Source organism: Montipora foliosa, chromosome 14 (genome assembly GCF_036669935.1).
Source record: "Montipora foliosa isolate CH-2021 chromosome 14, ASM3666993v2, whole genome shotgun sequence".
Classification (NCBI taxonomy): domain Eukaryota; kingdom Metazoa; phylum Cnidaria; class Anthozoa; order Scleractinia; family Acroporidae; genus Montipora; species Montipora foliosa.
In genome coordinates this window covers 15,527,916-15,545,493 of record NC_090882.1, presented here as the reverse complement: position 1 = coordinate 15,545,493, position 17,578 = coordinate 15,527,916, and the positions used below count along the sequence as shown (strand labels likewise).

Below are 17,578 nucleotides of genomic sequence, written 5' to 3'. Positions count from 1 at the left end.
CCCTTGGGATTTTTTCTCGTTAAAATGTGAACAAAGGTGAAATTACATTAAGCGCTTTGAAGGATATTTTAATCGAGATAAGTTTGACAAAACTCAAGCCCAGATTTATCATTTTTGAAACAGATTTCTTGACTATTGGAAGGCTATCATTACAATCCAATTATTTGTTCTATTGTAATTTATTTTCTGAAAGAAAACGTTTTCTGAAAGATACGTTGCTTTGTTTTTGTGTTATCCATCATTTGTTTCAATGGCCTTGAAGAGCTTCAACTCACCCGCCCTCCGAAGTGGAGGCATTCCGGGAAATCGAAGGGGAGAACCAATACAACACTTATGTAATGTACACCTGCCATAATGACTTACCGTTTTGGCCACAAAAACGCCTGTTAAATCCTTGCAAGTTGATAGGTTTCACACTTTCGTACTTGGTTCCATGGAATAATTGCAATTCGTTGCCTCGTGTGCCATTTTTTTCGTCCATGCTTTGTTTCCTCGCCATGTACGGTAGATACAGCGACGGGTTTTGAATTCTTTCGATATTTATGATGTTCACCTTATTACTCAGCGACTCGATAAATTTGTCCTCAATTCTCCTAAACTCTTCAGACTCTCTGAGGAGGCTAACAAGGTGAAGCGGTTCTTCCTTGTCCTGTTCATCACGAGGATGGGCAACCCATTCATCGGGGAGAGGCAAAACTGTTTTCATAGAACAAAAATTGTTAGATGGTAAAACGTTTGTCCCAGTACTCTGAGAAATTAGGTAAGACTGCAAGGTTCATTGAAAATTAAGCACCCTTTGAAACAAGGACATCAGAGCAAGAAAATCACAGATTTTCAGTCTTACTAACCCTAACCCTTTTATAATGAACTACCGTAGTGCAAAAATCTTTCTGTTCAATTGTGTTTACAGAGAAAAAAACGAGTTAATTGAGTTCTTAAATCAAAATGGCTTCTTTTTCCCCAAAAAGAGCTACACCGCGCACCGGTGGCTCAGTTGGTTGAGCAACGGGCTACCATGCGGGAGGTCGTGAGTTCGACTCCGGCCGGACCAACACTCAGGGTCTTAAAATAACTGAGCAGAAAGTGCTGCCTTTGTAATTACATCCGCAAATGGTTAGACTTTCAAGTCTTCTTGGATAAGGACTATAAACCGTCTCACAAATATCTTCCATGTTCATTAGTTCCCCTTGGGACGTTAAAGAACCCACACACTATTCGAGAAGAGTAGGGGATGAAGTTCCCGGTGTTGTGGCTGTCCTCTGTGTGTATATGGGTGGGTGGGTATAGCAGGTCCACATCAGCTGAATAGCTGCCAAAACTTCAACCTGCTCAAACAAATAAATAACAAACAAACAAACGTCGCTGGCAGTTATGCTGTAGGAAACTGAACTACACTGAATGTTCTTTGATTAGCTTTGACTCTATTTAATCAAAAATAGTCTCCACCAAGAGGAAATGAGGCATAGCACGGATGCGGAGGACACAAATAAAATAAGAACCTGCAATAAGTTCTTTTATAAAAAGGAGCTAAATACAAAACGTTAGTATGACTGACACGTTTTTGAAATCTAGGTTCTTATATGCAGGTCTTTGGTGTACTAAGCTCGACAGAGGATTAACTTTTTCTGTAAACCAAGGTTTCAGAGGCTTGAACAAACATTTCAATTTGTAATGATATCAGGCCAGTTCTTACCATCCCTACGACGGATGCTTTTAATCTTTCCATTTCTCAAGAATGTAACTTCTTTGAAATCGAAGTGGATTTCAGCCTTCAGATTCTCATGTGAAAATACCAGGGATGGTTTCTTGGCTTGGTATGCTAATTCTATTTCATAGTTAGCAATCTTGTCGAAGGGTTCTTCTTTTCCCGCAGCGTTGGTCATGCACCATCGAACCGTTCGAAACATCTGCTCTGCTTTTTCCTCTTTGTGTTCTTTTTCCAGCTGTTCTTGGATTATGTTACTTATCTCCGTGTTCAGGTCCATCACATCTTTCGGAAGTCCTTCTAGCCGAATACAACATGCCTCTGGTTGTTCCATTTTGACATCTCGATCACGAGACATTCGTTTAAGATCTTTAATGCGCCGTTTAGAGAGGCGACTAAGAACATCATGCTTAATAATGCGCGGATTATTGCAGGCCTTTGTAACGCCATCTTTGAGGGCTGTCATGGCTTCCTCAAGGGACTCTATGCGACCATGGATAACAACGTTTTGGCGCCGAAAACCTGCTGTCGATTCATCCGTGGAATCTTCAAGTATTCCACGACCACAGTCTGTGGCCCCCTCAGCATCGTTTTTCTCACAGTACAAGGATTTGCTATTTTCTTTTTGGATTGCTTCCAGTTTGGCCACAAATACTCCAGTAATGGAATCGTCCTGAACTACGATTTTAACTTCACGGATTGAAGCGCACGGACTGGCGGTGAAAGCCCGGATTGCCGCGAAAACTATTTCCGCTGAGTCGTCCGCTGATAAACCCAATCTTCCACTGCCAACCGCTGGAATGGACAAGGAACGGAATCCCTCGGAATCAGCTTTTTTAAGAGCTTTCTCCACACAGCTTTCAAGATGCTTCTTTTTGGAAGATCCCACTACTATGTGCACGATCTTTTTCATCGCTGCTGCCCTTCCAGCTGACGTTATCAAGATATCCCCTGGATGTTGTGGCAATTGTGCCTGCAGCTCTTCCTGTACGACGTTGCCACAAACCGCAGCAATGGAACTGCTCAAGCTTCCACTTCTCATGTCAAGGTCGTGAAAAACAACATTGCAAATTGCCTCAGCGGATTCCTTGGTTATATCTCCTTCCACGACTCGTACCTTGAGTTGTCCACACTCCACATCTTTATTCTCAAGCTCTGGCATAAGGAAAGGCGTAGGATTTCGTTTTGGTACATTTTGCTTTCGATATTTTCGCATTGGCTGGCGCTCCTTCTTAAGCGCAATAAAATTGTCTTCGATTGCTTCGATTCCAGTCGGGTCATCACTAAACACAACAAACCTGAACTCCTCGATAGGTGACTCTGGGTTTGTTTGACTGTGGTCAATGGCTGCTTGTATCATCACGTGGACCGCAACTTCATGTGGAAAACCAAGTCCACCAGTTCCTATAAGTGGTAAGCCGATAGAACAAGCTCCCATTTCAGACGCCATATCAAAACACTTGCACAACAGCTTTTTTAGAACCTGGTGAGAAAACAAAAAAGAGACCCTAACCCTAACGATCAATATCCAACCGAGGTAAGAACGAGGAAAGAAGCACCTTCAGCATGGGCCTTAGAGGTATGGTATTTTTCAGTTGGTGTGACTATGCGACGTCCTGGCCTTGATTTTCTATTTTTCTATTCAATAATAACCTCTTACTAAGTGAGCGCGACGGTCTCACTGGGGAATGTTAGCCCGAGGTCGCGGGTCCGCATAAAAACGACCCAGTAGGGTCCTGCGCAAGTGTGGTTAGTAAGTTGTTTATTATATGGCATCGTTTCTTTGAGCGATCGGACACGTCTCCGCTTTGGTGAATCTTGGACATCTTCGTCTTCTATAAACTTTGAACGGTAACCTTTTACAGGTAAAACTAAATTCCGCTTGCTATAATTGTGCTGTAGTGATAAAAAATTAAATTCAGCTTTTTCAAAACTTTTCGTATTTCGCTCAAATTGAATTTCCAGGCAGAGAGAGAGAGAGAGAGAGAGAGAGAGAGAGAGATACGGAAACGGACCGTTTCCATGGTAATGATGCGTACTGTAAAATTCCGATCAAAAATCAGCCAATCAGAGTGCTCCATTTAGCCCAAGAATTGCTTGCTGTATTATAAAATATAAATACTACAAGTATATGTCCTGATCTGACTAGCCTCTTAGACTATGCATTTTCGTACTTGCCTTGCAGGCTAAGGTGAAAACCAAATTCTTGCAGGATATGAATCATTTCATGTAAGTATATAGTAAACAAAAACTAAAATTCCTTTGGAAATGCTTTTGCTACCCCTTTGCAGAAAATGACCTTGTTCATGTTGCATGTTCCCGCACTAACCTGCTTTTGCTCGTTACTTCCATCTTTCCATGGGCAGCATATACAGTGAATAACATGACGACAAGGTAATTTTCCAGGAATAGTGCGAATGATGTCGCCTTCACCCAAATCAGCTGTTGCTTCTTTTGCCGATTCCCATAACGCCTGTTGTAATTCCGGACCTGCTGCTTTGCTCATAGCATTGGCGATTGCACCAACGGATAGCATGAGATTTGAGCCGACGGAACACACTAACACGTCTGCCTGCATTAGATTAAAGGTAAACGTCTGTATTAGGAATGGCTTTACTTCAGCAATGTCGTTGTTTGCGTGATTAAGGGGTTTATGTTTATGTGGTAGCAGAACAACTTACTGTATGATGGTAATCTTCGTGATTGCATTTTAGTGCTCCCTTCAAGTTTTCTAGGCAACCCATAAAAAAAAATTTGTCACGAAAAAACAGAACTGGGCGGGGGGGGAGGGGATAGGATCGTAAAATCGTATTCTGTCGAGGGTAAGATTGTTTTTTTAATATTAAATCTAGGGAAAATCATTCTTTCTTAAACTGCCAACCGAAAAATGCCACTTAGGCTTGCTCTTGTGCACTTGTTCGTGATTTACTCGCACCTGTTCTTCCTGGATGTTTCCTGTCTTCCAAGTCACGATTTTGCCTTCAGAAGTGAGAATAGTGTTTTCATTTTCGTCAATTTCGTCTCCATCGCAACTGTTGCTTAGTGATTCATCGCTCTCACTTTCTTCATCATCATCACCTTCTTCTTCGCCAGTAAAATCAGTTACACTGATGATGCACTTCTTTTCTCGTTCAACCATTTCGATCAATCGCCTTCCTTCCTCTTGTGCTAAGAATGTTCTCATTCCAGGTGTGTAAATTCTGAAAATTTCCTCTTTAATTGTCTCTTGCAGGGCGTACAACCGTTCCTCCACCTCTTTGACGCCTTCTTCGCTTCCGCTGAATTTGATAAGCTCCCCTTTGTCGTCGAATGATATCTTGACACCATAACGCGCAAGCTCTCGCTCCATCTCCTCTATATCATCTTTGAAAAATTCGTTGAAAATCCTTCGATGTAGCAGCGAATCTAGGGGAAACTCTCCTTCTGTTGCTTTTTTCTCATTAAAAAAGTCTCTCATTTTCGTCACAGCTTCCATGACGTCTTTCTTGAATCCAAAGACAACAATGCAGTGCAATTCGCGTCTGACCTTGATCTTTAGTCGTTTCTCCAATTTTTTGTAAAGATCACTCCACTTGTCAGAGTTCAAAAGACTATTATCTCTAGTGGTTACTGCCAGACTTTGGTCACTGACGAGCACGCTCTTAGCCCTTTGGCTTCCTTCTTTTGTTTCAGGGGGATTTTTACCCAGAAAGATTACCCTTCCTCTCTTGTGGTCAACAGTAAAGGCGCATCCTGCCGGCAATTCGGCAACCATCTTTCTCTTTCCGGGCTTTCGTTGCAAGAGCTCTACAATTTCTGGTGGAATATGTATGGCACATTCATCGATCTCGTCCAAACGCTGCCTAAGATACCAATAGACTTGCAACATGAGTCCTTTAGGTGTCTTTAAGACAAGAGCGCGGTCGCCCAATTTGACTTCAGCTCGAACGTCCTCCTTAAATTCTTCTTGAAGTATGTTCTCGATTTTAGCATTTTGAAAAAGCTGCAGATTAACAAGGGAGATGTCATTTCTTATCTTTTCCTCCATCTTCTTCTCACGTACTTCTTGCTTAATCTTTTTCAAGCGATTTGTTAACTTGTCGGCAAAGTCAAGCATGTTGGATTCTAGACAAATCAATTTAAGAGTATGAGATGTCTCCATCAGCTTTACTTTGGCTGTGTATTTGGAAAGCACCTGGCGTTCTATCTGTGGAAGCTGATTGGCTACCTCATCCCAAATCTCCTCATCTATAGGAAATTCACGTGCATCGCAACTATCTAGACAGGAATCAACGATTTCATTACATCTTTTTTTCCAAGCCAGCTCTTCAAATTCACTGTCCGGTTTCCTCTCAGCATACTTTACTAGGGCGTACGAAGCCCCATTTTTCCACTTAATATGAGTTTTTTCGCGATCGTTTAAAGCTCCTTTCAACTTACTAGATTGGTTTGATTCCATGATAAACTCCATGAGATTCGGATCAACAAGTTTGTAAAACTCAGGTATTCTGCTGCCTTTAGGGTCACTAGAGATCGGTCGCGTCGACCCTTTTGGTTGATCTACTGGATTTACTGTTCCCAAGAATGGATAAAATGCCTCTACATGCAGTGCGTTGTCGTTTAGGAAGTGATCATTTTTCAATGCTTTCCTCTGACCTGGAATGAGCAAGAAAAACATTTAATCCCAGATCGATTTCTAGTGAAAGTCCGTAAACCTTAAAGTTATTAACCCAATCACAGAAGATGCAAGAAATTAAAAAAAACCAACAGGGAAAGCGAGGGGAAACAGACCTGGTAAACTGATAGCCCGCGGTCAGATACCGAAGCGTAATAAAAATGGGGTTTAGACAAAGACGACCAGATGACCTGTACACTTGATCAAGTAATGTCCAATCCATCAAAAGAGCTTTGGCAGTTTATAAATTTAAACATACTCTGAGACAAATTACAACATCAGGCAGGATCTCATCAAGGGGAGCCTCTCTCTCTACTAATTCCTTGAGTCAACCCTTTCATGAGGAAATTTATTTTTAGGAACAGGTTTTTCCCTCGAAAAGCATCATATTTCCCTAGACGCTGAGATAGCTCTGTTTTGATTGGCCTTGACAACAGCGGGGGTGCTGAATCTCCCAAGGGAGGCGTTGTATTTAATGATAAATCTACTTGGGAAAGGGTTGACTTCTACGATCTTCTAAGCCAAGTATGGGAAATAGAGGTTTCTCTTGATGAGTGAAATAGTTATACTCACTTTGTTTGTCGCTGAAGTACACAATAGCTCTTTTTATTCTGCATTTCTCTTCCTGTTCGTCCCAACTTGGGCTAAACACTACTCCCAGAGCCGGATCTAATGCACCAACTCTTTCTTCAAAGTACATCTGCGCCTCCTCTTTAGAGGTGCATGGAGTAAATCCGCTGACATATACGCTTTTACATTGTGGTGCTCTTTCAATCAAGACTGTCACACCATCTAGCGTTGGTTTTTTTTCCTGTCCTCGTAAGATGTCTTGAAAATCTGGAGTAAACAAAGATTGACGATCTTCACGCACGTAAATAATGCTAACTTTAAAATAAGAACATTTGTTAGAGTAACCGCGCTACGCAAGAACTAGAGCGATAGGATGCAGCTCTTTACAACCTCTAATTTCATTGCGAACTAGAAACTGAGTTACCGACATCTGGCATTTTCCTTCCATTGGTGAAAATATCAAGAGGAACAAAACTGAGAGACATCAGACGTTTGGCCAGAGCTTAACCTTGATTTATGTTGTGTGAAGTGACTGAAGGTATTGGGTCTTTCAACAAAACAGCCGAGATCGTTACGGCTAAGCGCACTTATACCCTAGAAGCAGGTCGCTTGTACCCATTTATACAACTAAACAGTCACAGTGACTGGTCTACCGTGGTACATGACATTACAGAGTGTCCCGGATGGAGCATAGTTTTGTCCTAATTTGTTGCACGTGAGAGCTTAGTTTGCACCTTATTTCGTATTGTGCTTGCCTTTAATTCTGTGAGTCTTCAGCTTCACGATTGCTTTTCCATTTGGCTTGAACCAACGCACGGAAGCAACTTCATAGCCGCTAATAATTTGAATATAATTCTTGAGACTATCATGCGATGTCTTATAGTGGAGGCCCAAAACATACAACTGATTCCACTCGTACTTGATGTCTGGCTGTATAAACCCGTGAGAGGCTGCAAAAGACGCTCGAGGTTCTGCTGCGGACCCTGTGAAAAATAGCAAAACGCAGTGTTCAGAATGCTAAAATGATTTTAAAATAAATACTACGTTTCGTATAACGATCATGAGTCGGTAAGGAAGTAAGATAACTATTATGTTTCTTCTAAAACCTGTGACTATGTCAAATTCCCTACTCGTGATCCCCATGAAACAGAGGAAAAGAACATAATTATCTTGTTAAACTTACTTCTTGCTTGTTCCTCTCTACCACGTCCGCGCGTTCTTTGTCCTCTACCACATGAACCCCTTCCGGGACCTTTGACAGCTTCGGACTGATTTGGTGCTTTCTTATCAGCCTTTGATGCCACTGAGTTATTGAATTGACCCCTTTTCGATCTCCTTTGTGAAGGAAGTCCTCTCGGCACTGATTCATTGGCTGCCCTTCTGCTACGATTGTGGCCTCCACGAGTCTCTGTGGATGCAGTGTATTGCCTCCGTGCATGGGAAATCTCGTGAGTGCTTCGACTGGGCACTGTTTGCCAGTTGAATCTGTTCGGTGGAAATAAATGGCTGTTGGGGTGATGGCTGTCATTGGAGCTTTCAACGTTACCAGCAATGTTTGCCGCGTCCTCTTCCTCTGGACAGCTTGCTGTTTTTTTGTCTTCTGTGGAGAAAGAAGGAGAAAATTACTGATCAGGAAAGACAAAATATTATGTCTGATCAGAGAAGATTACTGTTGGACAATAAACCCCTGAGAACCACAGAAGACCCTTTTCCCCGCATATTTCAACAGTTTTATTGACCAGGCCAAAACAATTCACTTGGTTTAATTAAAATATTTGCATGCAGGCTGAATTTGTTATCAAAGAACATTCAAATTTATCTCATATATGAGCTGTAGGTCAGGGGCACCTAAGGGCCGATTTACACGGTACGATTTTTGTCGCATGCGGCAACTCGACAGGCCCACTACATGATTTACGATGGTTGTGTACGTCAGAAAAAATGTCGTAGCATTTTAAAACATGTTTTAAAACGCTGCGACAATCGTAAGTCATGTCGTAGGCCTGTCGTGAGCTTGTCGCATGCGACCGTGTAAATCGGCCCTAACGAGAATATAGTTCAAAACCACTTAAACATAGCATTGTTAGGGCCGATTTACACCGTACGATTTTTGTCGCATGCGAGAGGCTTGCGACAGGCCTACGACATGACTTACGATTGTCGCAGCGTTTTAAAACATGTTTTAAAATGCTACGACATTTTTGCTGACGTACACAACAATCGTAAATCATGTCGTGGGCCTGTCGCAAGCAGTTGTCGCATGCGACAAAAATCGTACCGTGTAAATCGGCCCTTAAACGTCTTTTAGTATTTAAACGGTAGATATAGGCATATTTTTATCCCCTAAAAAGTTTTCATCTGTTCGGATATCGTAGCGGAAAGTCTAGTGATCTGAAAATTACAGGGATCAAACCTTACCTTTTCGAAAATTTCAGCCAGAAAAAAGGCTCCCGAAAATTGTAGATGACCTTTTTGCAGGGTTGCCAGTATGGCAAACCCAGTCGGGGTCTGCGTTTAGTTTATTTGTTTTATTTTATTTCTTTTTTTTTTCCGCGTCGGTAAAAGTATTGCCTGTCACTCTCCTGCTAAGTGGTGTCTTTGTGCATAGAGCCTTCTGCGAGTATTTTCTTAGGATCGAGAGGGTAGTGGGAAATGCGTAGATTTCTCTGGTGGACACAGTAGAAACATTAACTTAACCGGCAATGGCGTCGAAAGTCATGTAATGCGAATGGCGTTTTAGTGGATCTTTGAACAAAATATACCCTTATGAAGCTCAATAATGGCAAGTCAATTGGATATACAGGCGGTGGAATCTTAAAAGCGACGGGTAATGGACTTCGACAACAATCTATCGCCCGTCGAGCCGAAATCAAAGTGAGCTGTATTTAAAATATTTTACTGAGTGTGCTGTAATGTAGAACACTGAAACCAAATGAAAAATCTCTGGTAACTTATGGGTTCAACAAAGACAGAACGAATCGAACACCTTACGTGGATCTGTGATCAACTCTGCACAGTTTTCTTTAAAAACATAATTGGAATGTGACAACCAAGAATTATTTGAAAAAAAGCTTGTCGTGTATTTTGTGCCTCATTATTCAAGGAAAAGGTTCTTCATGGAAACGGTTTGAAATTTAGTTTGTTGCAATATTGCGCATATTTGACACGACTGAGTTTCTTCTCTTCACGCACGTAATGAAATAGAAGGGGTTTTTGCCTCTCATAGCAAATATGTTGTTTGCTTCAAAAAATTGTTCGCTGGAAAAGGTGGCCTTTATGAATTCATCATGTTTTATGATATGCGAGCTTAACTGGATAGTTTTTATGGCAATAGAAAAAGCATTTTCTTGTTATTCAAGGAAAAGGTTCTTCAGGATTGTAATTTGACACGATTGAGTTTCTTGTCTTCACGTACGCAATGAAATAGGAAGAGGTTTTCGCCTCTAAGAGCAAATATGTTGTTTCAATAAATTTTTCGCTGGAAAAGGATTCTGTGGTATTTTCTGCCTTTGTGAATCATAATATCATGTTGTGTATTGAATTTTCGAGCTTAAGGTTGAAATGTGATATGGGAGAATTCTTTTAGTATTGCTCTGATATGATATGATATTTTATTATTTATGCACGGTAAAATCATCAGCTAAGATTACAAACAATGCTAAAATCTAAATTACAAAAGGTAAAATTTTAAAATGATTACAATAAAATACAATTACTATAATACTATATTAATTCTAAAGCTGCTTTCCATGAATGCCGTGCTTTATACTAAAATATGTCTTTAATCAGATTTTTGAAAAGCCCAAGAGACTCTGCTTGTCTCGCTTTGAGGGGTAAGCTATTCCAGACAGTAGCACCTCTATAGCTGAAGCTGTTTCTATAATAATTTGTCCGCGGAAACGGAACATTAAGCTTTCTTTCAGAGTCTCTTAAACTATAAACAGATTCGCGGTTTGTAAATTTAGAACATAGATATTCCGGTGCTAGCCCCTGAAGACACTTATAGACCATTGTGGCCAGCGCAATTTGTTGCTGGCTAACTAGATTTTTCCAGCCTAAAATTTTGAATAGCTCGCTAGCATTTGCATCAAAAGTAGAGAAGGTCAAAACTCTGGCTGCTCTATTTTGCAGTTTTTGTAATTTGTCATGTAACGTGATACCACAGTTTCCCCAGACGACATTGCAGTAGTCAAAGTGCGGTTGAAGTAAAGCGTGATAAATAGAGTGCAATGTCGTCTGAGGAACGAGATGCCTTATACGTTTGAGGGCTCCAATTCCAGAAGCTACTTTCTTTGTCAGTTTATCGACATGGCTACTCCAGTTAAGATTATTATCAATAAGCACGCCCAGGGATTTGGCAACAGAAACTTGAGTGATAGGAGCACCATTAATCTCGGGAATTGGAGGATTTGTGAGAGCATACAACCTCTGCCTTGATCCAATCAGCATAAATTCGGTTTTTGTCATGTTCAGGGTAAGTTTGTTTGCTATCAACCACTTTTTAACATTTTCTAGATCATGGTTAAGTCTTGATTCTATGTCGCCTGTATTGTCACCCGCATATGTTAGGTGGGTGTCATCTGCGTACATCCATGGCATACAATTCGTTAGACAGTTTGGCAGATCATTGATATATAGCAAAAACAACAATGGACCCAAAATAGTCCCTTGAGGGACGCCGCAACTTAGTGAGCAAGTTTTAGAAAGTGATCCATTAATGGAACACTTTTGAGTGCGGTTGTCCAAATAGGACTTAAACCAGTTGTAAGAAATGCCATGTATGCCGTAATTATTTAATTTAGATAAAAGGATCTCGTGATTAACCGTATCAAAAGCTTTTTTTAGGTCTAGGAAAACAACAGCGTTTATTTTTCCTCGGTCAATGTTGTAAGCCCAAGTATCCGTAGCCCCAAGTAAAGCCGTAACGGTGGAATGAATAGAGCGAAAACCAGATTGGCATTTACATATTACGTTATGCTTTGTTAGGTACGCATATAATTGGTTATAAACTATTCTTTCGAACACTTTGGCTATAACCGGGATAACGGAAATTGGGCGGTAATTGTTTAGGTCATCACGTTCCCCTTGTTTGAATAGTGGAGTGACCCGTGCACACTTCCAGTCGTCTGGGAACACACCTACATTTAATGACTGATTGAAAATATAGCACAGCGGTTTGCAAATAAGATCCGCGCATTCACGAATAAGTCGAGAAGAAATTTTGTCAAGGCCGACTGCCTTTGATTTTTTCAGTTTATTCAGCAGTGAAAATACTTCATTTGTGGAGGTTGGGCGGAACTGAAACTCCTTATCCGTGCTAGTGAGATAATTCAGATAGCTGTTGCCATCTGAAGAAGGAATATCACTAGCAAGTTTCGGGCCAATGGTAGCAAAATAATGATTAAATTCGTGCGCTATTTCTGCTGGAGCTGTTACTGATTGCTCATTTACATTCAGTTGTTTCACAGACGTTTCCACGAAATTTCGGGAAGACAGCTCATTGATGATCTGCCAGGTTTTGCGGGAATCACCCTTATGCTCGTTTAGCATATTTTGATAATAAACTTGCTTCGCTAGCCTAGTCGCACTATTGACTTTGTTCCGCTGTCTTTTAAAGTGAACCCAATCATTAGGATTTTTTGATCTAATTGCTCTGAGTTTCAAAATATCTCGATCGTGCATCTGTTTTTTAAGCTCAGAAGTAATCCATGGGGAACCCCGCGCGCGAACACGAGTGGTTCTCAATGGAGCGTGCTTGTTAACAATAGCCAAAAAGGATTCCTTCCATTCATTCCACATATCATTTGGATTGGAAGAATTGTTTATGTGATCCCAATCTTGAGATGCAACATCGCTAAGCAGGAAGGGTTCAAAGGCCTGTTGGAAGCGTGCTTGAGTTTCAACAAAATGAGCCCCAAAATCAGTGAAAAATTGTGACGCAGATGAATAATAAAGTAGCTGCTATTTCCAAAATGACAAAATTACCTGGTGATAAATAACGTCGTATGCGTCTTGGAGAGTAAATTTTGACTTTGCATAAACAAATTGTCAACCTCAAGAGTTGGGCGATTGTGATCTTTGTTTTGACTTCGCTCATTTCATTGTCAAACTATATAACACTTGACAGAAAAAGAAACTTACAAAAACCCGGTATCTTGCCATCATTTGACACAGATGCTTCACTGTTTGGCGAGTAAACATGCCGCGGTAACTTAATCACGGCGCCCGCTGAATTCCAGCCATGTCACTTTTCGATTCAGTTGCGATTTATTTGAACGTGGCAAAAATCTCCCAAAATGTTTGTCGCTGATCGTAACTTTTTATATTCTATATTCACGGTTCAAAATGAATGTTGTTTTCATGTCGTAAATATTTTATTCTCGATCGACCGTCCCGGAAACTTCCTTCTGCTCTTTCTAAAAACTGTGTATCAATAGTTATTTACTTTTGCATCAATATTTGTTTTGCATAAAGCAAGCTAACAAAATCTGTACCTTGCTGAGTTCGCATTTGTTAGCGTTAATAGTATTTTCGGTCCGATGCTTCTGTTTTACGACGGTTATATTGTTTTGGTCTCCCATCCAGATACGAACCCCGCCGGAGAGGGGTTAACTTCAGTGAACTTTAGTGTTACAAAGCTGTCAGATGCTCAGAGGGCACGCTTAAATTTGTGGTGAAAAGAAGCTGTGAGGGAACTTAAAAATTATCAACATGTCAGCCCAGAAGCCAACGTTTCTCGCTTCTCTTTTATTTGTTATTCTTCAGAGACTGGAATGCTGTAGTTCAATACCACACAATTCAGTGCCTTCTGATTTTCTGTAACACGTACCAGAGGCAACCCAGTGTATGCTTCCGGGAAGCATCTCGTTAGGGTAAAAAATACGTTAAAATGGGCAATTATAATTATACCATTTTTCAGATGTTCGAAAATCTTAGGAGAGGCAGGCAAGCGAGAAATTTGACAACAAATGTTCCGAAAATTCTAGATCTCAAATCGTCTTCTCAACAGATATTTTCCGAAAATTGACGTTGGGTGCCCTGTGTAGGTCCACGCACAGGCTCCCCAAGCTGAAAATACGTGGTGTATGCGACAGTTTGTGTATATAGAGACTTGTATGGGAAAATCACCGATCATAAAAAAATTGTGTAAATAACTATCTCATTTGAAATAAAATTTTCCTACCTCAAATGTGTGACGAACCTGTCTCTTTTGCCGAGTTTAGAGCCATTCTGACGCCGTTGTTGACTCCCCGGTCACAAGTCAACAACGGTCGTGTTGCCAACGCGCGGTCAAATTCAAATGGTCCAATCAGAGTTGAGGCTGAAACCATCTTGCGAGTTTCCGTTGTTGACTGCCCGGTCACAAGCCTCTGAGGAAAGCCGAAGAGGTGAATTTCCAGACAAAGTTTTCGTTCGTCACGAGTCTTTCGGCCGCCGAAACACACGTCACGATTTGGAGTGAAATTTATTGGGCTTTATGGAACTGTTGTTTTTATTGCGATTCGGGACTTTTCCTGTTGAGGAGAAAACGATTTGTAGAGTGAGGTCTGGCCAGCGATGGATGGAGTGGTCGGCCTTCCTATTATTTTAGTAACGGCCTTCCGGATAACTTCACTAAACGGCGTCAGAATGGCTCTAAACTCGGCAAAAGAGACAAGTTCGTCACACATTTGAGGTAGGAAAACTTTATTTCAAATGAGATAGTTATTTACACAATTTTTTTACGATTGGTGATTTTCCCATACAATTCTCTATATACACAAACTGTCGCATACACCACGTATTTTCAGCTTGGGGAGCCTGTGGTCCACGACGTTTCAAAAAATTTGGAACTGCCGTTAGTTCGAGTTGACCTGATTATCCGATTGATTGAACACCGTGTAGCCCAATCATGGGTCCAAGTGTATTTCAATCTATCATAAAATGAAAAAATTGAGATAACCTCGCATGACTTTTTGGTGATAAAATTATATGCTGTTTTATTATGAATAAAAAGGAGAAACTATTTGACAAACTTTCGAAAGCATTAGACGTGAGTCTGTGTAGTTTGGTTGAATGAAGATGAACGCAAGACATATTGTTTTCAGTTGAGATCTATCCGCTTGAATACCGGCTTCCTCTGGATAGTTTTTCTGATTATTTTAAAGCACAATCCGTCTGATTCCAGTCTTCATATTGGATCTTGGTATTGGAAGTGGAAGTTTGTCTTAAACGGATTATGCGTCTCAAAATGTAAGGCCACTGAGTCATGACATTGTGCAAGTGCTTACGATCTATGAGCCGAGGGCAACTAATGGTTCTCTAATCAGTTTTTGCCTTGCTTCTCTCTAAACCACGAAACGCGTTATTTCACATTGCTCTCTCTGCGGACACCTTCGGCCCCTTTCGAATATTTTTTCTTATAGGCCAAAGGATGCCACTCACCCTCCATTTTCAGCACATCATCGCTGTTAGTCGTGTGATCCTCTCATTTTTAGCTTTCACTCTCTAGAATAAAACAGATGAATGTCATTAATCTCAAACAGTAGTCAATATTATTTCTTAGTTCTCCAATTCAATTTCTTAGTTCTCCAATTCGAGGTTAACAGTAGTTTGCGTACCATCGGACAGCATATTTACCTTCTAGTGACTTCCGCTTTCGCTTTCGATTCACATCTTACTAGCATTATAATTTGACGAGAAAGTCGCAATGAACCACCAACGCTGAGACAAGGTTAAATAATGACTTGAGTAATAAAAGTTGCAACACATATTAAGTCACCGAGAAAGGAAACCCCTTCAACATGCCTTTAATTAAGGTCCTCAATATGTATTGTTATCTACAAAATAGAATAGCCTGCTGAAATTTTAAACAGGAAGCAAGTCGATTTCAACACTTCTAAGGAACGAAAGGGCAGCAAGTTAACTTGTCTTCACGTCTAAATCTCCATTTTCGAGAAGAAAAGGCAACGATCTTTATTATTGTTCGTTATTCTAGAAATTGCTGGTAAATTAATGCAAGTAAAACTTACAACTCTTTCGGTTTCATACATGTAAAAAAGCACAGGAAATATGAGCACTGATCCTCTGTACAACTTACCCAAGTACTCTTCTTCGTGGATGTTAGAAAGTTTGATCGCCTTCTGCGATAACGTTTATGTTTTTACAACATTTTGAAATTTTCCTAGACCTGTTTCGGACTTCCGGGCTTAGTTCTGAGAAATGGAGTCAAAGCGAGGCTCATGCAAATTATCGTCTAATGTCACACCATGTTGCATCCGACTCTTCTGACTTTAAAGGGAACCTCCACTAAAGTAACAAAATAACTTAAAACCACAGAACATAATGTTTGCAATCAATTTTCAATCAAGCCTTTGTATCCGAGATAAATGAATTTCAAAAACGCTTGTTTTGGTTTCCAAATTTCCCCGGGCGCCATCTTGAATAATTGTGACGTGTCATAGTTGCCCTATTGTTTCAAAACAGACAGCTTAACAGAAGCTCTTTGTGGGGTCCTTAGGCACGATTTCCAGCCGTTTTGTGAGTGAGGTTAACATCCTCCTCCCAACGACTGGATCACTGGTCCGCGTCTTTTGTCCGGGACGTAGCACCCGTTGCAATTGTATTTTGTATTCAGCCAATTGTATTTTGTACTGGGCAGGCAAGCGACTTTCTGATTGGTGGAAAATACAATTGGCTGGATCAGTGCTCCAGCCGTGGTGCGCGCGGAGGAACGCGGGCGCACAAAACGGCTGTTCAATCGAGCCTATGGCGTCCTAACCGGCAATGGGTAAAAAATTTATTGAATGATAAGAGCAAATTTACTGGCGTGGGCAGTGGTGCTCGATGACATATGCCTAATCGAGAAAATAAAGTAAAGAATACACATATTTTTTATTTCAAACAAATTTTATTCAGTGGCCGCAGATTTGCAAGTCAACAACAGTAGTCAATGTAAACAACTGATGAACAAAAGGGCTAAAAATACGAATTCTTTGTGATTAGTACCTCTAAATAAAAGCAGTAGTGTCAACAAGTAAATGTTTTGCTAAAACAACAGTGACTTCAAAGAATTTTAACAGTGAATGTACCACCGAATGCAGTGACAGCGAGTCAACACGTGGCCGAAAATGGAGCTTTACTTCGTGTAAGAATAAACCAAAAAAAAATGTTTTTGAGATTTAAATGTGCTAAGCACTGGAACAAAACAAACTTTTGTCTTTTCTGCCAATAAGACTTTAGTCCGCACATTAGTGACAAAAGTGACATCGACTCCATCTTTGCTTTACAGAGCCAAACCCCAATTGCCTACAAACCAACAAGTAAAGATCGTTTTCACTGTCACGCAACAAAAAAATAAGATCGAAACCGTTCGATGAAATAAGCCAAAACCTTGAAATGCTGAAGGAGACAAATTCATATCACCTCACCAATTCTCAGGTCTGTTCGGTACATCGTTTCTGAGTAATTTGTCGAATCGTTTCACGCAACTTTTTTGAGTTTTGTATGGAACCGCCATGTTGGTGCACCACCGTTGTGCACCAGTATGGCGGACGAACATCTGGAATTCACTTAGCGATAAAAGCGCTTACTTTTCGCTCATGAGATAAAATACATGTGTATGAACACATCTCCTAATGTATTTGAAACGCTCAAACTGCTGGGGTAGA

General features: G+C 40.7%; 1 protein-coding gene across 1 annotated transcript in view; it reads right to left on the bottom strand.

Annotated features, from left to right (window-relative positions):
• LOC137985080 (uncharacterized) overlaps positions 1-16,147 on the bottom strand; it is a 17,182-nt gene extending 1,035 nt beyond the window's left edge. The window contains exons 1-9 of the mRNA XM_068832536.1: positions 16,009-16,147; positions 15,354-15,416; positions 8,113-8,529; positions 7,685-7,912; positions 6,933-7,196; positions 4,641-6,340; positions 4,035-4,277; positions 1,694-3,188; positions 364-696 (exon numbers count right to left, since the gene is read on the bottom strand). Of these exons, the coding sequence (XP_068688637.1) occupies positions 364-696; positions 1,694-3,188; positions 4,035-4,277; positions 4,641-6,340; positions 6,933-7,196; positions 7,685-7,912; positions 8,113-8,529; positions 15,354-15,360 (4,687 nt within the window). The 5' untranslated portion in view covers positions 15,361-15,416; positions 16,009-16,147. The remainder of the gene's footprint in view (positions 1-363; positions 697-1,693; positions 3,189-4,034; positions 4,278-4,640; positions 6,341-6,932; positions 7,197-7,684; positions 7,913-8,112; positions 8,530-15,353; positions 15,417-16,008) is intronic.
• Between the last annotated feature and the right edge of the window lie 1,431 nt (positions 16,148-17,578).